Source organism: Oncorhynchus clarkii, chromosome 10 (genome assembly GCF_045791955.1).
Source record: "Oncorhynchus clarkii lewisi isolate Uvic-CL-2024 chromosome 10, UVic_Ocla_1.0, whole genome shotgun sequence".
In the NCBI taxonomy this organism is placed as follows: Eukaryota; Metazoa; Chordata; class Actinopteri; order Salmoniformes; family Salmonidae; genus Oncorhynchus; species Oncorhynchus clarkii.
In genome coordinates this window covers 34,517,106-34,543,326 of record NC_092156.1, presented here as the reverse complement: position 1 = coordinate 34,543,326, position 26,221 = coordinate 34,517,106, and the positions used below count along the sequence as shown (strand labels likewise).

Genomic DNA, 26,221 nt, shown 5'->3' with positions numbered 1-26,221 from the left:
CTAATTCTGTGGCAAACCTCTACGTTCTAATACTGTGGCAAGCCTCTACATTCTAATACAGTGGCAAGCCACTACATTCTAATACCGTGGCAAGCCTCTACATTCTAATACTGTGGCAAGCCTCTACATTCTAATACCATGGCAAGCCTCTACATTCTAATACTGTGGCAAGACTCTACATTCTAATAACTTGGCAAGCCTCTACATTCTAATACTGTGGCAAGCCTCTACATTCTAATACCGTGGCAAGCCTCTACATTCTAATTCTGTGGCAAGCCTCTACATTCTAATACCGTGGCAAGCCTCTACATTCTAATACCGTGGCAAGCCGATACATTCTAATTCTGTGGCAAGCCTCTACATTCTAATACCGTGGCAAGCCTCTACATTCTAATACCGTGGCAAGCCTATACATTCTAATTCTGTGGCAAGTCGCTACATTCTAATACCGTGGCAAGCCTCTACATTCTAATACCGTGGCAAGCCGATACATTCTAATTCTGTGGCAAGCCGATACATTCTAATACCGTGGCAAGCCTCTACATTATAATACCGTGGCAAGCCTATACATTATAATTCTGTGGCAAACCTCTACGTTCTAATACTGTGGCAAGCCTGTACATTCTAATACCGTGGCAAGCCTCTACATTCTAATACCGTGGCAAGCCTCTACATTCTAATACCGTGGCAAGCCTCTACATTCTAATACCGTGGCAAGCCTCTACATTCTAATACCGTGGCAAGCCTCTACATTCTAATTCTGTGGCAAGCCTCTACATTCTAATACCGTGGCAAGCCTCTACATTCTAATACTGTGGCAAACCTCTACGTTCTAATACTGTGGCAAGCCTCTACATTCTAATACAGTGGCAAGCCACTACATTCTAATACCGTGGCAAGCCTCTACATTCTAATACTGTGGCAAGCCTCTACATTCTAATACCATGGCAAGCCTCTACATTCGAATACTGTGGCAAGACTCTACATTCTAATAACTTGGCAAGCCTTTACATTCTAATACTGTGGCAAGCCTCTACATTCTAATACCGTGGCAAGCCTCTACATTCAAATTCTGTGGCAAGCCTCTACATTCTAATACCGTGGCAAGCCTCTACATTCTAATACCGTGGCAAGCCTCTACATTCTAATTCTGTGGCAAGCCTCTACATTCTAATACCGTGGCAAGCCTCTACATTCTAATACCGTGGCAAGCCTATACATTCTAATTCTGTGGAAAGCCTCTACATTCTAATACTGTGGCAAGCCTCTACATTCTAATACCGTGGCAAGCCTCTACATTCTAATACCGTGACAAGCCTCTACATTCTAATTCTGTGGCAAGTCGCTACATTTTAATTCCGTGGCAAGCCTCTACATTCTAATACCGTGGCAAGCCTCTACATTCTAATACTGTGGCAAGCCTCTACATTCTAATTCTGTGGCAAGCCTCTACATTCTAATACCGTGGCAAGCCTCTACATTATAATACCGTGGCAAGCCTATACATTATAATTCTGTGGCAAACCTCTACGTTCTAATACTGTGGCAAGCCTGTACATTCTAATACCGTGGCAAGCCTCTACATTCTAATACCGTGGCAAGCCTCTACATTCTAATACCGTGGCAAGCCTCTACATTCTAATACCGTGGCAAGCCTCTACATTCTAATACCGTGGCAAGCCTCTACATTCTAATTCTGTGGCAAGCCTCTACATTCTAATACCGTGGCAAGCCTCTACATTCTAATACCGTGGCAAGCCTCTACATTCTAATTATGTGGCAAGCCTCTACATTCTAATACCGTGGCAAGCCTCTACATTCTAATACTGTGGCAAGCCTATACATTCTAATTCTGTGGCAAACCTCTACGTTCTAATACTGTGGCAAGCCTCTACATTCTAATACAGTGGCAAGCCTCTACATTCTAATACCGTGGCAAGCCTCTACATTCTAATACTGTGGCAAGCCTCTACATTCTAATACCATGGCAAGCCTCTATATTCTAATACTGTGGCAAGACTCTACATTCTAATAACTTGGCAAGCCTCTACATTCTAATACTGTGGCAAGCCTCTACATTCTAATACCGTGGCAAGCCTCTACATTCTAATTCTGTGGCAAGCCTCTACATTCTAATACCGTGGCAAGCCTCTACATTCTAATACCGTGGCAAGCCTCTACATTCTAATTCTGTGGCAAGCCTCTACATTCTAATACCGTGGCAAGCCTCTACATTCTAATACCGTGGCAAGCCTATACATTCTAATTCTGTGGCAAGCCTCTACATTCTAATACCGTGGCAAGCCTCTACATTCTAATACCGTGGCAAGCCTCTACATTCTAATACCGTGGCAAGCCTCTACATTCTAATACCGTGACAAGCCTCTACATTCTAATTCTGTGGCAAGTCGCTACATTCTAATTCCGTGGCAAGCCTCTACATTCTAATACCGTGGCAAGCCTCTACATTCTTATACTGTGGCAAGCCTCTACATTCTAATTCTGTGGCAAGCTTCTACATTCAAATACTGTGGCAAGCCTCTACATTCTAATACCGTGACAAGCCTCTACATTCTACTTCTGTGGCAAGCCTCTACATTCTAATACCGTGGCAAGCCTCTACATTCTAATCCCGTGGCAAGCCTCTACATTCTAATTATGTGGCAAGCCTCTACATTCTAATACCGTGACAAGCCTCTACATTCTAATTCTGTGGCAAGCCTCTACATTCTAATACCGTGGCAAGCCTCTACATTCTAATACCGTGGCAAGCCTCTACATTCTAATACTGTGGCAAGCCTCTACATTCTAATACCGTGGCAAGCCTCTACATTCTAATTCTGTGGCAAGCCTCTACATTCTAATTCTTTGGCAAGCCTCTACATTCTAATACCGTGTCAAGCCTCTACATTCTAATTCTGTGGCAAGCCTCTACATTCTAATACCGTGGCAAGCCTCTACATTCTAATACCGTGGCAAGCCTCTACATTCTAATTCTGTGGCAAGCCTCTACATTCTAATTCTGTGGCAATCCTCTACATTCTAATACCGTGACAAGCCTCTACATTCAAATTCTGTGGCAAGTCTCTACATTCTAATTCTGTGGCAAGCCTCTATATTCTAATACCGTGACAAGCCTCTACATTCTAATTCTGTGGCAAGTCGCTACATTCTAATTCCGTGGCAAGCCTCTACATTCTAATACCGTGGCAAGCCTCTACATTCTAATACTGTGGCAAGCCTCTACATTCTAATTCTGTGGCAAGCTTCTACATTCAAATACTGTGGCAAGCCTCTACATTCTAATACCGTGGCAAGCCTATACATTCTAATTCTGTGGCAAGCCTCTACATTCTAATACTGTAGCAAGCCTCTACATTCTAATACCGTGGCAAGCCTCTACATTCTAATACCGTGGCAAGCCTCTACATTCTAATACCGTGACAAGCCTCTACATTCTAATTCTGTGGCAAGTCGCTACATTCTAATTCCGTGGCAAGCCTCTACATTCTAATACCGTGGCAAGCCTCTACATTCTTATACTGTGGCAAGCCTCTACATTCTAATTATGTGGCAAGCTTCTACATTCAAATACTGTGGCAAGCCTCTACATTCTAATACCGTGACAAGCCTCTACATTCTACTTCTGTGGCAAGCCTCTACATTCTAATACCGTGGCAAGCCTCTACATTCTAATCCCGTGGCAAGTCTCTACATTCTAATTCTGTGGCAAGCCTCTACATTGTATTACCGTGGCAATCCTCTACATTCTAATTCCGTGGCAAGCCTCTACATTCTAATACCGTGGCAAGCCTATACATTCTAATTCTGTGGCAAGCCTCTACATTCTAATACCGTGGCAAGCCTCTACATTCTAATACCGTGGCAAGCCTCTACATTCTAATACCGTGGCAAGCCTCTACATTCTAATACCGTGACAAGCCTCTACATTCTAATTCTGTGGCAAGTCGCTACATTCTAATTCCTTGGCAAGCCTCTACATTCTAATACCGTGGCAAGCCTCTACATTCTAATACCTTGGCAAGCCTCTACATTCTAATTCTGTGGCAAGCCTCTACATTCTAATACCGTGGCAAGCCTCTACATTCTAATTCTGTGGCAAGCCTCTACATTCTAATACCGTAGCAAGCCTCTACATTATAATACCGTGGCAAGCCTATACATTCTAATTCTGTGGCAAACCTCTACGTTCTAATACTGTGGCAAGCCTGTACATTCTAATACCGTGGCAAGCCTCTACATTCTAATACCGTGGCAAGCCTCTACATTCTAATACCGTGGCAAGCCTCTACATTCTAATTCTGTGGCAAGCCTCTACATTCTAATTCTGTGGCAATCCTCTACATTCTAATACCGTGACAAGCCTCTACATTCTAATTATGTGGCAAGTCTCTACATTCTAATTCTGTGGCAAGCCTCTACATTCTAATACCGTGGCAAGCCTCTACATTCCAATACAGTGGCAAGCCTCTACATTCTAATTATGTGGCAAGCCTCTACATTCGAATACCGTGGCAAGCCTCTACATTCGAATACTGTGGCAAGCCTATACATTCTAATTCTGTGGCAAACCTCTACGTTCTAATACTGTGGCAAGCCTCTACATTCTAATACAGTGGCAAGCCTCTACATTCTAATACTGTGGCAAGCCTCTACATTCTAATACCATGGCAAGCCTCTACATTCTAATACTGTGGCAAGACTCTACATTCTAATAACTTGGCAAGCCTCTACATTCTAATACTGTGGCAAGCCTCTACATTCTAATACCGTGGCAAGCCTCTACATTCTAATTCTGTGGCAAGCCTCTACATTCTAATACCGTGGCAAGCCTCTACATTCTAATACCGTGGCAAGCCGATACATTCTAATTCTGTGGCAAGCCTCTACATTCTAATACCGTGGCAAGCCTCTACATTCTAATACCGTGGCAAGCCTATACATTCTAATTCTGTGGCAAGCCTCTACATTCTAATACCGTGGCAAGCCTCTACATTCTAATACCGTGGCAAGCCGATACATTCTAATTCTGTGGCAAGCCGATACATTCTAATACCGTGGCAAGCCTCTACATTATAATACCGTGGCAAGCCTATACATTATAATTCTGTGGCAAACCTCTACGTTCTAATACTGTGGCAAGCCTGTACATTCTAATACCGTGGCAAGCCTCTACATTCTAATACCGTGGCAAGCCTCTACATTCTAATACCGTGGCAAGCCTCTACATTCTAATACCGTGGCAAGCCTCTACATTCTAATACCGTGGCAAGCCTCTACATTCTAATTCTGTGGCAAGCCTCTACATTCTAATACCGTGGCAAGCCTCTACATTCTAATACTGTGGCAAACCTCTACGTTCTAATACTGTGGCAAGCCTCTACATTCTAATACAGTGGCAAGCCACTACATTCTAATACCGTGGCAAGCCTCTACATTCTAATACTGTGGCAAGCCTCTACATTCTAATACCATGGCAAGCCTCTACATTCGAATACTGTGGCAAGACTCTACATTCTAATAACTTGGCAAGCCTTTACATTCTAATACTGTGGCAAGCCTCTACATTCTAATACTGTGGCAAGCCTCTACATTCAAATTCTGTGGCAAGCCTCTACATTCTAATACCGTGGCAAGCCTCTACATTCTAATACCGTGGCAAGCCTCTACATTCTAATTCTGTGGCAAGCCTCTACATTCTAATACCGTGGCAAGCCTCTACATTCTAATACCGTGGCAAGCCTATACATTCTAATTCTGTGGAAAGCCTCTACATTCTAATACTGTGGCAAGCCTCTACATTCTAATACAGTGGCAAGCCTCTACATTCTAATACCGTGACAAGCCTCTACATTCTAATTCTGTGGCAAGTCACTACATTCTAATTCCGTGGCAAGCCTCTACATTCTAATACTGTGGCAAGCCTCTACATTCTAATACTGTGGCAAGCCTCTACATTCTAATTCTGTGGCAAGCCTCTACATTCTAATACCGTGGCAAGCCTCTACATTATAATACCGTGGCAAGCCTATACATTATAATTCTGTGGCAAACCTCTGCGTTCTAATACTGTGGCAAGCCTGTACATTCTAATACCGTGGCAAGCCTCTACATTCTAATACCGTGGCAAGCCTCTACATTCTAATACCGTGGCAAGCCTCTACATTCTAATACCGTGGCAAGCCTCTACATTCTAATACCGTGGCAAGCCTCTACATTCTAATTCTGTGGCAAGCCTCTACATTCTAATACCGTGGCAAGCCTCTACATTCTAATACCGTGGCAAGCCTCTACATTCTAATTATGTGGCAAGCCTCTACATTCTAATACCGTGGCAAGCCTCTACATTCTAATACTGTGGCAAGCCTATACATTCTAATTCTGTGGCAAACCTCTACGTTCTAATACTGTGGCAAGCCTCTACATTCTAATACAGTGGCAAGCCTCTACATTCTAATACCGTGGCAAGCCTCTACATTCTAATACTGTGGCAAGCCTCTACATTCTAATACCATGGCAAGCCTCTATATTCTAATACTGTGGCAAGCCTCTACATTCTAATACCGTGGCAAGCCTCTACATTCTAATACCGTGGCAAGCCTCTACATTCTAATTCTGTGGCAAGCCTCTACATTCTAATACCGTGGCAAGCCTCTACATTCTAATACCGTGACAAGCCTCTACATTCTAATTCTGTGGCAAGTCGCTACATTCTAATTCCGTGGCAAGCCTCTACATTCTAATACCGTGGCAAGCCTCTACATTCTTATACTGTGGCAAGCCTCTACATTCTAATTCTGTGGCAAGCTTCTACATTCAAATACTGTGGCAAGCCTCTACATTCTAATACTGTGACAAGCCTCTACATTCTACTTCTGTGGCAAGCCTCTACATTCTAATACCGTGGCAAGCCTCTACATTCTAATCCCGTGGCAAGCCTCTACATTCTAATTATGTGGCAAGCCTCTACATTCTAATACCGTGACAAGCCTCTACATTCTAATTCTGTGGCAAGCCTCTACATTCTAATACCGTGGCAAGCCTCTACATTCTAATACCGTGGCAAGCCTCTACATTCTAATACTGTGGCAAGCCTCTACATTCTAATACCGTGGCAAGCCTCTACATTCTAATTCTGTGGCAAGCCTCTACATTCTAATACCGTGGCAAGCCTCTACATTCTAATACCGTGTCAAGCCTCTACATTCTAATTCTGTGGCAAGCCTCTACATTCTAATACCGTGGCAAGCCTCTACATTCTAATACCGTGGCAAGCCTCTACATTCTAATTCTGTGGCAAGCCTCTACATTCTAATTCTGTGGCAATCCTCTACATTCTAATACCGTGACAAGCCTCTACATTCAAATTCTGTGGCAAGTCTCTACATTCTAATTCTGTGGCAAGCCTCTATATTCTAATACCGTGACAAGCCTCTACATTCTAATTCTGTGGCAAGTCGCTACATTCTAATTCCGTGGCAAGCCTCTACATTCTAATACCGTGGCAAGCCTCTACATTCTAATACTGTGGCAAGCCTCTACATTCTAATTCTGTGGCAAGCTTCTACATTCAAATGCTGTGGCAAGCCTCTACATTCTAATACCGTGGCAAGCCTATACATTCTAATTCTGTGGCAAGCCTCTACATTCTAATACCGTGGCAAGCCTCTACATTCTAATACCGTGGCAAGCCTCTACATTCTAATACCGTGGCAAGCCTCTACATTCTAATACCGTGACAAGCCTCTACATTCTAATTCTGTGGCAAGTCGCTACATTCTAATTCCGTGGCAAGCCTCTACATTCTAATACCGTGGCAAGCCTCTACATTCTTATACTGTGGCAAGCCTCTACATTCTAATTCTGTGGCAAGCTTCTACATTCAAATACTGTGGCAAGCCTCTACATTCTAATACCGTGACAAGCCTCTACATTCTACTTCTGTGGCAAGCCTCTACATTCTAATACCGTGGCAAGCCTCTACATTCTAATCCCGTGGCAAGCCTCTACATTCTAATTATGTGGCAAGCCTCTACATTCTAATACCGTGACAAGCCTCTACATTCTAATTCTGTGGCAAGCCTCTACATTCTAATACCGTGGCAAGCCTCTACATTCTAATACCGTGGCAAGCCTCTACATTCTAATACTGTGGCAAGCCTCTACATTCTAATACCGTGGCAAGCCTCTACATTCTAATTCTGTGGCAAGCCTCTACATTCTAATACCGTGGCAAGCCTCTACATTCTAATACCGTGTCAAGCCTCTACATTCTAATTCTGTGGCAAGCCTCTACATTCTAATACCGTGGCAAGCCTCTACATTCTAATACTGTGACAAGCCTCTACATTCTAATTCTGTGGCAAGTCGCTACATTCTAATTCTTTGGCAAGCCTCTACATTCTAATACCGTGGCAAGCCTCTACATTCTAATACCGTGGCAAGCCTCTACATTCTAATTCTGTGGCAAGCCTCTACATTCTAATACCGTGGCAAGCCTCTACATTCTAATTCTGTGGCAAGCCTCTACATTCTAATACCGTGGCAAGCCTCTACATTATAATACCGTGGCAAGCCTCTACATTCTAATACCGTGGCAAGCCTCTACATTCTAATACTGTGGCAAGCCTCTACATTCTAATACCTTGGCAAGCCTCTACATTCTAATACTGTGGCAAGACTCTACATTCTAATAACTTGGCAAGCCTCTACATTCTAATACTGTGGCAAGCCTCTACATTCTAATACCGTGGCAAGCCTCTACATTCTCATTCTGTGGCAAGCCTCTACATTCTAATACCTTGGCAAGCCTCTACATTGTAATACCGTGGCAAGCCTCTACATTCTAATACCGTGGCAAGCCTCTACATTCTAATACCGTGGCAAGCCTCTACATTCTAATTCTGTGGCAAACCTCTACATTCTAATTCTGTGGCAATCCTCTACATTCTAATACCGTCACAAGCCTCTACATTCTAATTCTGTGGCAAGCCTCTACATTCTAATACCGTGGCAAGCCTCTACATTCCAATACGGTGGCAAGTCTCTACATCCCAATACTGTGACAAGCCTCTACATTCTAATACTGTGGCAAGCCTCTACATTCTAATTCTGTGGCAAGCCTCTACATTCTAATTCTGGGAGCATTTTGGGGTTGTAGCTCAAAGGGTTTTGTTTGTGTCCATGTGTCACAATGTGTGTAATTGTTGTCCATTTGTCACAATGTGTGTTTTTGTGTCCATGTGTCACAGTGTGTGTGTTTGTTGTCCATGTGTCACAATGTGTGTGTTTGTGTTTATGTGTCACAGTGTGTGTTTGTTGTCCATATGTCACAGTGTGTTTTTGTTGTCCATGTGTCACAATGTGTTTGTTTGTGTCCATGTGTCACAGTGTGTGTGTGTTTGTGTCCATGTGTCACAGTGTGTTTTGTTTGTGTGTGTGTCTGTGTGTGTTGTGTTTGTTTATGTGACACAGTGTGTATGTCTGTGTTTGTGTGTTTTGTTTGTTCATGTGTCACAGTGTGTGTGTCTGTGTGTGTGTGTCTGTGTGTGTGTGTTGTGTTTGTTTAAGTGCTGAATGGCTAAATTTTCTGCAGCCTTGCATGCAGATCCAGGAATGCGAATCACGCCTCCATCTGCCTCCATCTGCCTCCATCTGCCTCCATCTGCCTCCATCTGCCTCCTAGCTCTAACGAGGTGGATTTAAATGACTTCTGACCCTGTAAATGCCTCTTAAGCTTATTTTACAATCCCTGAATTGCTGATTTAATGTGTCAGTGTGGGGGCTTTGGTTGCATATCTACATTGTGGGCTGCATATACAGTGTAAGTATAGCCTATGTAGTGTGTGTGTGTGTGTGTGTGTGTGTGTGTGTGTGTGTGTGTGTGTGTGTGTGTGTGTGTGTGTGTGTGTGTGTGTATGTGTATGTGTATGTGTGTGTGTGTGTGCGTGTGTATGCGTGTGTATGCTTATAGCACATGTAAGACCTGATTAAAACTGGGACGTCTATGTGAGCGATGCTGTTTCCTCCATATTAATTTAGGCTCCGTTAAGGACATACAGTAGCTGCAGAATTTGTTTTGATTTGTGGGTGCTGGAGGGTGGGGGGTAAAAACATACCCCTTTAAAGTAAAGCATTGCATGCATCTATAACACATACAGTTGAGCAGACATGTTTTTAGTTGCCTTTTATAAATGCATTTCTGCATCATTTATATGCTAGAAGACATTAGTAGAATATGTTTTAATACCACACAAATGGCCAAATGCAGGCAACTCACTATTCAGGTAGGATGCAATTTTTTTACTTTATTTTTTGTTTTTTTTGTTCTATCATTATTATTATTTTAAATCATTGTTATTTTTGTAGACCTATTTATTCATCTAAACCAGTTCTTTAAATATGCAAATTATGTTTTGTTTCATTCTGTTGAGACAGTTTTGTTGGCTAAATGAAGTTTGATCTGTCTTTTTAATTGTGTGTTCCTTATTTGGTTTAAGATTATAAGGTTATAAGTAGGCCTTTCAATATCATTAGCCTATTGCTGTCATTTGTTGGGTACTGCAGGCACTAGCCTTTCTTGGTAATTTCGGCAATATAGCCTTTTCAAAACTTTTATGAAGGTTTAAACCACTTAGCAAGTGTTTTGTTTAATTCTGTTGAGCCATTTTCTTTGGCCAAATTAAGTTTCCAACTGTAATGTTGTGTTTGCCATGATATAATATCCTGCTGGTATTTTCCCTATAAACAATGGCTTGACTTGGTGCTCCAACTGACTCTGACAACTGACAGTTGAACTTGAGGTAAGGATTAATGTTTTAGGCCTACCAGAGTTACTCCTATAATCTAACAACATAATGCTTATTTTTATAAAAAATATTTTGATCGAAAAAATAAAACATTTGCCTTCTTCTTTATGCCTATATCTTTATAGCAGACAGCAGTAGCCTATCCGTCAACGATAAAGCATATCTCTCACTCTCTCTTTCTCTGTGTCTAGGCCGAGGCTTCTCTTCATATCATACATATCATAGGCTTCTATCATATCATACAGTGGAAGCCTAGGCCTATAAGCCTATATGCATGTCACACGCTGACCTCAGTTATCTTTGTTTTCTTTATTATTTTGGTTAGGTCAGGGTGTGACAAGGGTGGTTGGTTTAGTTTTGTATTGTCTAGGTGTTTTTGCCTGTCTAGGGTTTTTGTATATCTATGGGGTTTTAGTATGTCTAGGTATATGTAGGTCTATGGTGGCCTGAATTGGTTCAGGCCAATTCAGGTTTTGGTTTTGTGGGTTATTGTCTTTGTGTAGTTGCATGTCAGCACTCGTGTTATAGCGTCACGTTCATTTTGTTTAGTGTTCTTTGTTTAATAAGGAAGAATGTATTCATATCACGTTGCGCCTTGGTCTCCTTGTTATGACGAACGTGACAGAATAACCCACCAAACAAGGACCAAGCAGCGTGAAAAGGAGGAACAGCGCTTAATGGGGAGATGGACCTGGGAGGAGATATTAGGTGGAGCAGGACCCTGGACACAGCCGGGGGAGTATCCAGTGTATCCTGTGCCTCTTCCCCGTACTCGCCCTGAGGTGCGTGTCACCAGCCCAGTACCACCAGTTCTGGCACCAGGCCTCCAGTGCGCCTCTAGGGTCCAGTACGCCCTGTTCCTCCTCCCCGCACTCGCCCTGAGATGCGTGTCCCCAGCCTGGTACCACCAGTGTCGGCACCACACACCAGGCATACAGTGCGCCTCGGCATTCCAGAGCGTCCGGCGACAGTACCCAGTCCAGAGCGTCCGGCGACAGTACCCAGTCCAGAGCGTCCGGCGACAGTACCCAGTCCAGAGCGTCCGGCGACAGTACCCAGTCCAGAGCATCCGGCGACAGTACCCAGTCCAGAGTGTCCGGCGACAGTACCCAGTCCAGAGCGTCCGGCGACAGTAACCAGTCCAGAGCGTCCGGCGACAGTACCCAGTCCAGAGCGTCCGGCGACAGTTCACAGACCGGAACCTCCAACGACGGGCCACAGTCCGGGGCCTCCAACAACGGGCAACAGTCCGGGGCCTCCAACAACGGGCCACAGTCCGGGGCCTCCAACGACGGTCCAGTCAACGGGTCCAACGACGGGTCCCCAGTCCAGAACATCCGGCGATGATCCACACAGCGGGGATCGGCGAGGATCCGCAGTCCAGAGCCTCCGACGATGATCCACGGGTCAGTGATACAAGAGCGGACTCAGTGTAAAGAAGGGGGGCGGTGTCCAGAACCAGAGCCCCAACCGAGGTTAGATGCCCACCCAGACCCTCCCATATAGGTTTAGGTTTGCGGCCGGGAGTCCACACTTTTGGGGGGTCACACCCTGACCTTAGTTATCTTTGTTTTCTTTATTATTTTGGTTAGGTCAGGGTGTGACAAGTGTGGTTGGTTTAGTTTTTGTATTGTCTAGGTGTTTTTGTATATCTATGGGGTTTTAGTATGTCTAGGTATATGTAGGCCTATGGTGGCCTGAATTGGTTGTCCTTTGGCCTGATGAGTCCAAATTTGAGATTTTTGGTTCAAACTGCCGTGTCTTTGTGAATGGATGATCTCCACATGTGTGCTTTCCACCTTGAAGTATGGAGGAGGAGGTGTGATGGTGTCGGGGTGCTTTGCTGGTGACACTGTCTGAATTATTTAAAATTCAAGGCACACTTAACCAGCATGGCTACCACAGCATTCTGCAGCAATGCACAATCTGGTTTGCGCATAGTGGGACTATCATTTAGACTATCACACATTCAGACTGTGCAAGGGCTATTTGACCAGGAAAGAGAGTGATGGCGTGCTGCATCAGATGACCTGGCCTCAACAATCACCCGACCACAACCAAATTGAGATGGTTTGGGATGAGTTGGACCACAGAGTGTTGGAAAAGCAGCCAACAAGTGCTCAGCATATGTGGGAACTCCTTCAAGACTGTTGGAAAAGCATTCCTCGTGTAGCTGGTTGAGAGAATTCCAAGAATGTGCAAATCTGTCATCAAGGCAAAGGGTGGCTACTTTGAAGAATCTAAAATCTCAAATATATTTAGATTTGTTTAACACTTTTTTTGGTTACTACATGATTCCATATGTGTTATTTCATAGTTTTGATGTCTTCACTATTATTCTACAATGTAGAAAATAGTAAAACAAGACACTTGAATGAGTAGGTATGTCAACTTTTGACTGGTACTGTATATATATATATATATACAGTATATATATATATATATATATATATAAATACTGTGTGTCCAGTGACACTGACTCACCCAATGATGAAGATGAAGCATAGGCTACTCACCAGTGATAAGATACTTTGAAAAACAATGCTGTTCACTCAGAATCCCTCAACAGTTGTTGATAAAACAATTGTTCGCTTCTACAGACAGATTAGTCTTCTATTTTCAGCAGTAGGCATTTGCTTTCCAAATGGTAGGCCTACGTTTTCTCACTGATATCTATGATCACAATGCTACAAGCTGTTCTATATTTGGCACATGTTCTGCCCAAATTGTGACTTGTGATAAAGCTTAATCCACAGCTATTTTTTGAAGCTATTGATCCTCTGTAGCTAAATGATGCTCTCTGGTGTAGTATTTAGAATAATTTTATTTATGTCTGTACAGACAGGAGCAATATCATTTTGGGGGAAAAGATGTTGAATGGCCCAAGGCTATGGATAAGACATGCTCTAGGAGTAGAGGAAGTGTGCTGTATAGTGGACTAGTGAACCTGACGAACCGTCTCCCAAGCAGTGTCCTTTTCCTCAGCAGCCTGCGTAATTGCACACTTCCCCACAGCTGTAATGCGACAATTGTACGGCCCAAATCAGCGGCCCTGTTAACAGAAGCCCAACCTACACCGTCTCAACTCCCTAACCTAATTAACACTGAGTCATACAACACGCCACCCCACGCCATGCCACGCAGGGCAGCCAGGCCACAGCTGCATTGTGTGTAGCGAGGCCAGGGCACTGGACAATAGGAATAGAGGGAGCTACGATGGCACACAGGGTGACACACAGGGCCATGTCAGAATCATGATGGGATGACACTGCTCTCTGTATGATGTCATCTCTCACTGTAGAGAACCCTGTGTTCTCAGAGCCATATTGTTCATGACTCTGCAGACTGCGCTCTTCCACTGGAATCAGATTAAGGTTTAGATTTGTATTGGTTATAGATATTAAATTGGTCTCTTACTTATAGAATGCCAATCAGTAAAAATAGATAGTTCAACAGAACAACAAAGTACAGAGACAATAATTGATGTGTAACCTAATGGAATCAGTTTAGAGAATTCCCCGTGCTGTTGGAGAAGGGTTAATAAGGTTATGTATGGGTGGGTTCATTGAGTGCATTCTTGAATGTGTAGTAGCAGTAGGCCTCTAAATGAATTAGTCTACATTGTATGTTGGTGTGCGTTTCATCCAGTGTTTGCGTGATTATGTTCAAACTAAAACCAATTGCAAGGAGTGTCCCATGCAGTATAAGTTAAACCACCAAAAGCACTTGAACACTCACACTCCATTTTTTTTTACATTTAAGATGGAAAAATACTGGGAACCCTCGCACACCAGCTGACAGCTGCGCTTTTCTTAGCCAATCGCAGCACCGCGCTCACATACATACTCCAATGCACACAACACTGTTGGGCCCTCAAATATCTGCCCCACAACAAGCCTGACTCTTCATGGGGTGAATAGCGTGTGCAGGAAGCCCTGCGTGCGCTACATATGACAAACCACATTACTGCCTGGGTAGCAAACAGCCCTAGTTAGGCCACCCCAAGGCCCCCAGCCAGAGAGAAACACTGCAGCTGAGTTACCATGCTTACTCAGATAGTCATAATTGGATAATGAAAATATAAATAGTGTTTTCATGTGATCCACTGTAGGTTGGGCGTTGGGGTAAACAACACAGTGGACTGGGTAAACATACAGTACCTTGCTACCTCACTACCTGGCTGCTTGGCTACCTGGCTGCTTGGCTCCCTGGCTCCCTGGCTCCCTGGCTCCCTGGCTACCTGGCTACCTGGCTACCTGGTTCAATGCCCAGTTTATTTTACCCTGGAGGAAAGGATGTCCATGACACAAGGAGCCTTATTAGTTATGTTTCCTGCCTGTCCATCTATATGGATGTTTTCACATATTTTGGTCAGATATTGTGTCAGACATGGTTTATAATGCGACTTCTCTGGTTTTTAACTTTCACTTCTGGTAAGTCCTACCCTGTCTCTGAGCACCTCATTATGTCTGGAGGAATCCCTCCTGCCCTGTTCACCTGTAATGAAGAGAAGGAGCCAGGTACTATAACCATGTTGTAATTGCTACTGCCCTACATACAGCATGTCGACATGAGAGCTGTGTAGGGGAGCTGTATAAGAGGACAACTGGACAGGGCTCTGTCATGTCAGCTCAACATATAATACATGACTATTAACAATGACAATGTCCCCATCTTCTCCATGTCTAGGTGACTCAAGCTTGGTCTGCAGTGACATTCATCCCCTTCACCCTATTGGTCTTCTATACCATGAGCTCTGGCTCCGCCCAGGATGTGGCGGTGGAGCATTTCTTGCGTGACATAGAGAGGAGGAGCAAGCGGCTACATTGCGCTGTGATTGGCTGCGAGGAGGAGCAGTGTCCCCGCGGCGACATGAACCTGCTGTATCGTAAGAGCCGGCTGGACTGGAGGCACAAGGACCAGGATGGCAATAAGAAGAGGTGAGGAGAGGTGAACTGATCTCAACTCACAGCTGCATGCTGCACTGGAGAGATGGAATGAAGATTATTCAGTTCAGTTCAATTGTACATTTCTGAACTGAAGTGGAAGAGTTTTGTTGTTCATATTTTATGTGCAACCTCTTAATTGTCATCCTAAGGGGAGTGGGGGCATGTAGAAGGGAAGATAAGAAACCAGATGAGAGGAACAGAAAATGGGAAGAGAGGAGCTTTATGGCCTTCATTACAGGGCCAATGTGGCCCATTGGTGTCTATCTAGATTATGGCACGCACACACACTTCCACACCCACAGGCGCACACACACACATATACACACAGGCACACTTAAAGACACACACACACACACACACACACACACACACACACACACACACACACACACACACACACACACACACACACACACACACACACACACACACACACACACACACACACACACACACACACACACACACACACAGAGAGCTCTGCTCTTGGCTTTTCTTCACATAATGCAATGAGACAGAAAACAGTTGCATCTCTGTTCTCCATGATGAACATGCTCAGTGCTGTTTCCTCTCCCTGCGCCAGCTTCCCTCCCCTCAAAAGGAAGGTGCAAAGCTCACGTTGTCTCCCTGCTGCTTCACCGCTTCATAAAGAATGATGGCAGAATTAAGGCTCATCAGTAGTACAGGACACATTGTGACCTAAAAATGAGGCCTACATTTGACGTGTAGTTTGTTATGTTTTATCGCTCTTGCTTCCTCTAGCTCAAACAAACAAGGCAACATGCACTCAGGGTTCACTCACCTGCGATAACCTCCTAAATGAGGCCTTTGATTGCATGCTCGGAAGCTCAACATCTCCTCCTCCTCTTCTCACACACGTAAAGACCCAGTTACCTCGGCTTGCTCTTTCTCTCTCTCTCTCTCTCTCTATCTCTCTCTCTCTCTCTCTCTCTCTCTCTCTCTCTCTCTCTTTCTCACCAACACACACACATACCAGACATACACATGCACAGATGTGTGCACCCACACACTCAGCCCTCACTCGTTCCCAGCAGGGAAACAAAAAGGCGGTTGTTGCCCCCGGCAGCATTTCCCCAGCACCATTTCTTCAGCACCATTCCTCCAGCACCATTTCTCCAGCACCATTTCTCCAGCACCATTCCTCTGGTCCTGCTAGGGAAGTCAGATCCCGCCCATTCATCCCCTCTTTCCTTCATTACAATGGCTACCTCTCCTCTCGTCGCCACGGTGGAACAGGATCAATAGAATCGGAGAAACAGGTTGAAAAGGACACGAGCCATAGCTGACACTCAGTAGAGGCTTTCTGTTCTGTGCCAGACAGCCAATCATTTCCTTCTAGATGGTTGTAGCGGTATCATTTCAGCTCTTTTCCCCTGTAGTTGTTGTGCACAGTGTTTTTCTAATGACTTCAGCCACTGTTGTTACAGCTGAGTCAGCTTTATAAAGGTTAATTTACAGACCTATACTGTATATTTTATATGCAATAACTCCAGATTTGGACCATGTCAGCTGCAACTCCCCATCCCATGTTTTTGCTCATCGAGATACACTGTTGTATGGATTCTGCTCCAATTGAATAAATCAGTAGCTTTATTGTAGAGATATAGATTTTGGTTTCACCTGTTAGGAAACCAAAGATGTTCTGAATCTTTGGTGTTCATGCATGATGGTAGTTTGGATGTGGTCTTGATGACCTTCAAAAGACCTTCAGGGATTATCCATATGAAGTTTTTGAAAGTAAAATTGGCTTTAGAGAGCAAATAAGAATGGAGTAATCTGTTTAATCAAAGGAACAGCACAGTACTTTATACATTCAACTCCAATATATTTTAATTGAAGAAAACTCCAGTTTGAATTTTTATGCTGCACTGCCACACCTTTTTTTCCCAGGCAATAAATAGCCCCCAAAAAGTGCAGTTCCTTTGTGTGCTTGTTTGCAGTATGTTTAGTACTGTACATTGGCAAGCAATACCATGTGAAATTTCATGGGTTTTTAAGACAAACCACTAAACCAATAAATAGGCAAGCCAGTTGCCATGGAAACAGATCAAATGCTTGGCAGAGGTCATGACGAGTGTAGTGAAGAGACAACGTAATAAAACAGATAAAGAATTAGTTAGAGATACCCAGTGACACGGTGATGTACATACAGGGAGATTACAGTCAGAGAGGAGTTGCTAGATTTTGGAGAGTTTGATTTTAGGGGAAGTCATTTCCTAATTGAATGTGTTTGTGAGCTAGGGGAGCAGATGTGGAGGGAAATGGAAGGACGGAAGAGTCCCCCCTACACACAATACTGGCATGCACAGCTGCTGCACTGCCTCGCCCAATCTCTCATCACTCACTCTTCAACGGGAAGCTAGTCTCTCTGTGCCATCCATGTATGAGCAGCAGTGTGTGTGTGACAGACAGAGGGAGAGGAAGAGGAGTAAAGGACTGAAGCTATTTAAAGAACGTTTCTGAAGAGAAAAAGGGAGCGAGGCAGAAAAGGGGAGGGGCAACACAATGGGGAAATAAATTAAGGTCCTTGACTGAGACGTGATTAACTGCTGAATGACGGAATGCTGTGCTTCCTGTGTTCTCCAGCTCCAGCCAGAAAGACCCCTCCTCAGCCACGGTGGGCAAGGTCCGTGACCTGGCGTCCTTCCGACGCCACTTCCGCATGGGCTTCATGACCATGCCTGCCTCCCAGGATCTGTCCCCTCACTCCTGTGCCTCTGCCATGGCCCCCCGCTCCCAGTCCTGCCATGCCGTGGGCGCTAGAGACACAGATCTGGAGAATGGGGAGGATTACTCTGACACCCAGTCACAGCACGGCGGGCGCTGCCCCCCTACCAAACCCAAACGACACCCCAGCACCCGCCTCAGCTCCTCAGACCCCAGAGCACCTTACGTCCTCCCGGACACCCCTCCACCGCCCCTACCCACTCACTCACAGGCCAAACACTCAGAGAAGAAGAATGGTAGGCTACTGCAACAGTAATGAGGGCAGTGAAGTGGGGAAATTTGGAAATTCGGGTTATTATTATTGTCCCTGTTGTGATGATTGAAATATCTCTAGTTCATTGCTCTGTCTCTTTCCCCTCCAGCAATGAAGAAGTCAGACTCGGGGGACATGTCCAAGAAGGTGCCGCCTCTGAAGCCCAAACGAAGTCCCAGCACTCAGCTCTCGTTTGACCCCCCACCGGCCCGCGTGCCCCCTCCTGCCACGCCCCTGCTTTTCCAGGGGGGTGAGGGTAAGCCCCAGGGTGAGGAGGGGGATGATGAGCCTGTCTACATAGAGATGGTGGGCCAGGTGTTCACAAGGGAGAGCCAGACTGCCACCCCTCACCCTGTCACTCCTGTCGCCACCACACCCGACTCAGACTCAGACCAAAACGAGGCCATCTATGAGGAGATGAAGTACCCGTTGCCAGAGGACAGAGAGGGACACAAACGCATCCCTCTCAAACACGAGAGACTCAAATCCTCCAAACACCACTCCTCTGGCATCTCTGCCCCTCTACCTCGCCCCTCCTCCTCCCCCTCCTGTTCCAAACCTAAAGCCACAGTGTCCATTTCCCACTCCTCGCCCCTCCCCTCCTCCACCTCCACCACCCCTGTCCCCCAGCCACTCTCCTCCAGCCCGCAACCCCCACGGGCCCCTACTCCCTATCTCCTCCAGGGGAACAAATCAGAGACAGAGTCCACCAGTAAGATCCCGGCCCCCTTCCCCAACCTGCTGCAGCACCGGCCTCCGCTGCTCGCCTTCCCCCAGCCTGCTGCTGCCTCCAGCGGGGTCGGGGTCCAACACAAAGCTGTTGCTGCCAAACTGGGAACCATCAGCATCCAGACCTCCTCCAGTATGACAACGCCATCCAGCACCTCCTCTGCCTCTACCACCCCCTCCTCCAATCTCCCCATGCTCCTGTCAGGCTGTAAGGAGTCTAAGGAAAGAGACAAGCAGAGCAGAGACAAAGACAAAGACAGAGACAGAGACAGAGACAGCCAGCTCGACCCTGCACCGGGTCTAAGGGCCAGGAGCCACTCCACACCGCTGCCCCCTTCCTCCAAGTCCACCTCCCCTTACTCCCACCAGCACCACCACCCCCACCACCGCCCCTCACACTACCACCACTACCGCAAGCCAGATAGAGGAGACTCGCCCAACCCCAACACCAACAACAAGAATGGCTCAGAAACCTCCTCCAAGTCCACTGCCCAGACCCAGACCCAGGGCTCTGGCAAGGAGGGCAAGTCTGTGAGCTTCTACTTGAAGTCAGACAAAGGAGACAGGGACAGGGACAGAGAGAGGGACAGAGATAGGGAAAGAGACGGTCACAGGGACAATCACAGAGACAGAGACAGGGACAGTGACAGAGAGAGACACAGGGAGAGAGACAGAGAGCGAGACCGTGACAGAGACAGAGAAACAGGGTCCCACTCTACCTCCTCTCAGGCTGAGAGCACTCCCACCACCAACAGCCATTCATCACAGACCAGCACCAGTTCAAACCCAAACCAGTCCTCCTCCACCTCCTCTCACTCTCGCCCTCACTCTCGTTCCCACCTCCAACGCTCCCACACCCCTCATGGCCTGCCTGCCTACAAGCCCCCCTCCTCAGACAGCCCCCTGCTCTGGACCTACCCCTCAGTGGGCTTCCGGAGACCCCCGGCGTACGACAGCCTGCGAGGAGGGTCTCATCTGCCCTCCTTGCACCACCAGGGTCACGGTGATGTGGCCTCCAAAAGCAGCACGGTGCCTGGGCCCGTCCAGGGGAAGGCTGGATTCATGCCCTGGGACAGCAGTGGCTTTGGAGACGACGGGTCCTACTGGCCCTTGCAGAGGAAACTCTCCTTCAGCCATGGCAGCCGAGAGACAGCAAGAGAAAGTAAGTTAACATGTGCTGGGGGGGCATCATGGGTTAAAATTAAATATGTATTTTTATGAGAAGTTCCTCTCATCCCTTTGAGGGATAATCAGACTATTCGACTGTAAATTGAGTGTCATCTGTTACTATACTGTCAATAGACAATCATTGTATGTTTACTCAACAATTCCCTTCTGTCATTCCCCTCTCAGAGGATGAAGGACGTGCATGGAATGGTAGTGCCGATGCCCTCCTGAGGGTGGACAAGGAGGAACTGGTCCCAGGGCATCGAGGAAGAGGAGGAGGAGGAGGCCACTCTGGGATCCCAGTACGCTTCACTGGAGCGAGGGGGCTGGGCCACAGTGAGTCCCTGGCCGGGATGGAGGAGGGGTTCTTGGGGTTCCGAGCCCTGCCTAGAGGGGGTCTCCCTCTCCCCTGCCAAACCTTCCCAGCCTATCGCAATGGAGGTAAGCACCTAGACACCTAGAACAGAATCCTTCTAGCAGAATCTTTCTGAGGGAAAGTGCTCTAAAGTATGTCAAGGATTTCACTAGCACACAAAAAGTTATTTAGAAAAGAGATAACATCAGCAGATGCCTCTGAAGATCCTATTAGGTGGATTTCTTCCATCCACAGTCACATGATCATGGTGTTATGGGTTAAGATCATCAGTGGCAGCATGTGTAGTACCAGAGCTATATATACACACATATACACATACTTATGCACACAATACCTCCCCCACATGTACCAGCGGTTGTACATAGACACATATAAGAATGCACTGCCTTCTATATGCACAGCTGTTCTCCCTGGCAACATGAACAGCACAATAACCATTATTGATTTGTGGCTATAGACAGGTGTATGAACATTGCTTGTTATTTTTGTGTTCCAGAACTGGGTCGATTCGGCCGCTCATCATCCACCTCTGGTGCGAGGCAGGTGGGTGGATGCGACGTTCAGAGGCAGAGCAGCCTGCCTCATCGAGAGGCACTGAGTCAGGTGAATAATACCTATTATTATAATAACGATGATCTTTGGTATTACTGTGATTACTATAATTTGTACAAGTAGTAGTATTGGAATTATTCTGAAGAATATGGTCATTCTTATCATGCCCTGTGCTGATAGCAACAACCCTCCTCCTGAGCTATTTATAGTGTGGAGATATGTTCAGTGAGCAGAATAAGGATGTGGCCAGCAGCCTTAAAGAATAAGTCCAGGAGAGAGCAATGCTCTAACTGACGTATGCGGAGATGTAAGGAGTATGCTTCTCTACAGTGTTTTGGAGCAGTGAGCCGATGTCCAATCGTGTTGCGTTTTGCCCAGTCACTTGGCTGCATCTCAAATGCTGACGCAGTTCAAGTGTGCTGTGCTGTGCTGCAGAGACTGTCTGCGTGTGCTGCCTGACCCTCCCTCGCACACCACGGGGAGCCACAGGCCCAAAGATGGTGTCACACTGCCCCCTAGTGGCAGGATATGGTGCAACACATTATTATTGACCCTGTGGTGGTTGCTGAGCTTGGTCTTCAATACTCAAATAAAATGGAATTGTATTTGTCACATGCTTAGAAAAAAACAGGTGTAGACTAACAGTGAAATGCTTATTTATGGGTCCAACAATGCAGAGTTAAAGATAAAATAAAAAATAGAATTAGTGACACAAGGAATAAATACACAGTGAAAAATGAATAACAATAACGAGTAAATATAACATGGCTCTATACAAGGAGTACCAGTACTGAGTCGATGTGCAGGGGAATGAGGTAACTACAGTATATACAGTTGAAGTTGGAAGTTTACATACACCTTAGCCAAATACATTTAAACTCAGTTTTCACAATTCCTGACATTTAATCCTAGTAAAAATTCCCTGTCTTAGGTCAGTTAAGATCACCACTTTATTTTAAGAATGTGAAATGTCAGAATAATAGTAGAGAAAATTATTTATTTCAGCTTTTATTTCTATCATCCCATTCCCAGTGGGTCAGAAGTTTACATACACTCCATTAATATTTGGGATCATTGCCTTTAAATGGTTTAACTTGGGTCAAACATTTCAGGTAGCCTTCCACAAGCTTCCCACAGTAAATTGAGTGAATTTCGGCCCATTCCTCCTGACAGAGCTGGTGTAACTGACTCAGGTTTGTAGGCATCCTTGCTCGCACACACTTTTTCAGTTCTGCCCACAAATTGTCTATAGGAGGGAGGTCAGGGCTTGAGGATGACCACTCCAATACCTTGACTTTGTTGTCCTTAAGCCATTTTGCCACAACTTTGGAAGTATGCTTGGGGTCATTGTCCATTTGGAATACCCATTTGCGACCAAGCTTTAACTTCCTGACTGATGTCTTGAGATGTTGCTTCAAAATATCCACATAATTTGAAGTGTGATTGACTTGGAGTTACATTGTGTTGTTTATTTGTTCCCTTTATTTTTGTTGAGCAGTGTATATTGAGACACAGCTTAGCCTTTTGTTAATCACCCTGGCATCTCAGATTTTCAAAATATGCTTTACAGCCAACGCTAGACAAGACGGGCACACCTCCCTGGATTTTTTTTCTTCTCATTTTGTCTGTCATAGTTGAAGTGTACCTATCATGAAAATTACAGGCCTCTCTCATCTTTTTAAGTGGGAGAACTTGCACAATTGGTGGCTGACTAAATACTTTTTTGCCCCACTGTATAGGTACAGGTAAAGTGACTAGGCAACAGGATAGATAATAGACAGTAGCAGCAGCGTATGTGGTGAGTGTGAAAGTGTGTGGGTGTGTGTGAGTGTGGCATTAGTATGCATGTGTACACATGTTATTTGTGTGTGGGTGTATGTGTGTTGGAGTGTCAGTGTAAGTATGTGTGAGTGTGTGGGTAGCGTCCAGTGTGTGTGCATAGAGTCAGTGCAAGAGCATCAATGCAGGTAGTCCGGGTATTTAGCAGTCTTGTTTAGTAGTCTTATGGCTTGGGGATAGAAGCTGTTCAGGCATTCAGTGCTACAACAAAGATTCAGTGTTTACAGGGATACAACATGGATGCCGTATTCATGCATACCCCAGGTTAAATTGAAGGTAATGTACTGATACAAAATACCCAAATCATGCATCTTCCTTTAACTCCCCTTCTTTCTCCCTATCTGCCTCTCTCTGGCCAGTTGCATGGGCTGTCCCACTCCTCCCAGACACCCTGCAGTCCCAGTCTGTCTCGACAGCAGCAGCAGCTCCAACTCCATCAGCAGCAGCTGCAGTTACAGCAACAGCTCCAGCAGCTGCAGCAGCAGCACCACCTCCAGCTGCAGTTCCAGCACCTGGCTCAGCTAGCCCAGGGACAGCCTCCCAACACCGGGGGCGCCGCCGCATCCGCAGCCCAGACCCAGAGGGATGGTAAGCTGCTGGAGGTCATCGAGAGGAAGCGCTGCCTATGCAAAGAGATCAAGGCCCAGCGGCGCCCAGACAAGAGCCTGTGTAAGCAGGACAGCATGCCTATCCTGCCCAGCTGGAGACGGACCCCTGAACCCCGCAAGACGGGCACACCTCCCTGCCAGAGGCCCCAGGCTGTGGTGTGGGACACTGCCATCTGAGGGGGGCGGGTGGGGCAGGAGAGGTACAGTAGAAAGATAGGGGCAAGTACTATGTACTAAATAAGTACTATTGGGCACAACTGTTGTGAGACACAAGAAGTTTACAAGTGGAGAGAGATGGTGGAAATCACTTTCTACAAAAGGTGGAGGACTGTTTTCTCTCTTAGGAGTGACAGTGTGATTACCGCTGACCACAGAAGAGAGAGAATATGCATGAGAATAAGATGAGAGTTTTGTGCTCTCACATGGTAAGACACACTTCATGTGGAGCTGATACAAGGTCGTCAAGGTTACTAAGATGTTTAGAGGTGTGTGGGCCAGAAAAATAATGAACAACTGAAACATAAACGTGATTTAAAGTATGACTTTGTAGAGATGGAAAAATATGGGGAAGATTCAGTTGAGGGATATACCAATACAACATGAAACCAAGAAGAGACATACAATCAGTCAGTACTGTGTGATATTTTACACTTTAAATGTGATTTCTTACCCTTTAAATGTAGTATTCTAAAAGCCCTTCCTTGACTCTTTATTCATTTATTAAACTCTAGTCGACTCAACTTCGCTGATATAAAATAAAAGGGGAGTATTTATACTATAAGAGGGAGTATTTATACTCTAAGAGGCAGTATTTATACTCTAAGGGGGAGTATTTATACCCCTAGAGGGAGTATTTATACTCTATATGAGGGAGTATTTATACTATAAGAGCAACACTGGTTCAATTAATTTGGCCTAATTTTCCCTAAATTAAAGTAAATGTCCAGTGTTTCCAGATTACTATGAAATATTACCTATAACTACTTACATTATGAGTGAAATAGTTTTCCTTCCAACATTTTATAATTAAGTATGTTAAAAATCAGCTTTTCTGTGTTAGAATGGTGTGGGCGTACCAGAACAACAGAATGGTGTGGGCGAACCAGAACAACAGAATGGTGTGGGCGTACCAGAACAACAGAATGTTGTGGGTGTACCAGAACAACAGAATGGTATGGGCGTACCAGAACAACAGAATGGTGTGGGTGTACCAGAACAACAGAATGGTATGGGCGTACCAGAACAACAGAATGGTGTGGGCGTACCAGAACAACAGAATGGTGTGGGCGTACCAGAACAACAGAATGGTGTGGGCGTACCAGAACAACAGAATGGTGTGGGTGTACCAGAACAACAGAATGGTGTGGGCGTACCAGAACAACAGAATGGTGTGGGCGTACCAGAACAACAGAATGGTGTGGGCGTACCAGAACAACAGAAGGGTGTGGGCGTATACTGGTGATTCAAAATATGAATGTGAGTAGGCCACTCAGGAGTATGAGGAAATAGCATGCATTTTTTAAACCTCTGAGATACAAGTTTAAGTAGTTTTTTCTCTCCAATGTATACTTTGGCCACAAATACAAGTATAGGACAAATCAACAACATTATTTGGTATGAGTTAACAGAATATGAACTTTTGATGTGAGATTTTCACTGAACAGTTACTTTAAGTACAGTTTACATCAACTCATGGTTGACATGAAACCTCTCTCCCTCAAATGTCATGGACATTGGGAGGGAGAGTTTGAATGAGACTTAAGGTTGATCCTCAGCAAGATACATTTTATACACACTTGTGTTCAAGCATATAGACATAAACTTGGTTTCCATCCAATTGACGACAGATTTACATGCGAATATTCTCAAATCCACATAAAAACAATACGTGCATTTTCCCACCAGAGATGTGTTTCCATTAAATGAACTTGCTGCACATAAAAGGCTGTGAGTGATGAATTAGTGCACATAAAAATAAATGTTGCTGTTAAATTGTACTGCATAAAAAATAATTTTTCAAGTCTACTGGTGGTTTTCGAACAAAACATGTTGCTTTATTATAGCGAGTGTGTACACCGATATTGATGAAAGATTATCATGGACAAAAGAGCAAGATTATGTGCATTTGTCAAACGGCAGCCAAGCATCGATGATCATGTCACCCAAATAAG

At 45.2% G+C, this 26,221-nt stretch overlaps 1 protein-coding gene across 2 annotated transcripts in view; it reads left to right on the top strand.

Annotated features, from left to right (window-relative positions):
• LOC139419520 (neuronal tyrosine-phosphorylated phosphoinositide-3-kinase adapter 1-like) overlaps window positions 1-24,852 on the top strand; it is a 124,572-nt gene extending 99,720 nt beyond the window's left edge. Inside the window, exons 1-7 of one of the 2 annotated variants that reach the window (XM_071169480.1) lie at window positions 12,285-12,304; window positions 15,519-15,769; window positions 18,386-18,762; window positions 18,889-20,670; window positions 20,862-21,116; window positions 21,548-21,654; window positions 23,802-24,852. In XM_071169480.1, the coding sequence (XP_071025581.1) occupies window positions 15,579-15,769; window positions 18,386-18,762; window positions 18,889-20,670; window positions 20,862-21,116; window positions 21,548-21,654; window positions 23,802-24,227 (3,138 nt within the window). In that variant the 5' untranslated portion in view covers window positions 12,285-12,304; window positions 15,519-15,578 and the 3' untranslated portion in view covers window positions 24,228-24,852. Of the gene's footprint in view, window positions 1-12,284; window positions 12,305-15,518; window positions 15,770-18,385; window positions 18,763-18,888; window positions 20,671-20,861; window positions 21,117-21,547; window positions 21,655-23,801 lie in introns of those variants that run through there. The other variant, XM_071169479.1, reaches the window with a different exon arrangement.
• Window positions 24,853-26,221: the final 1,369 nt, after the last annotated feature.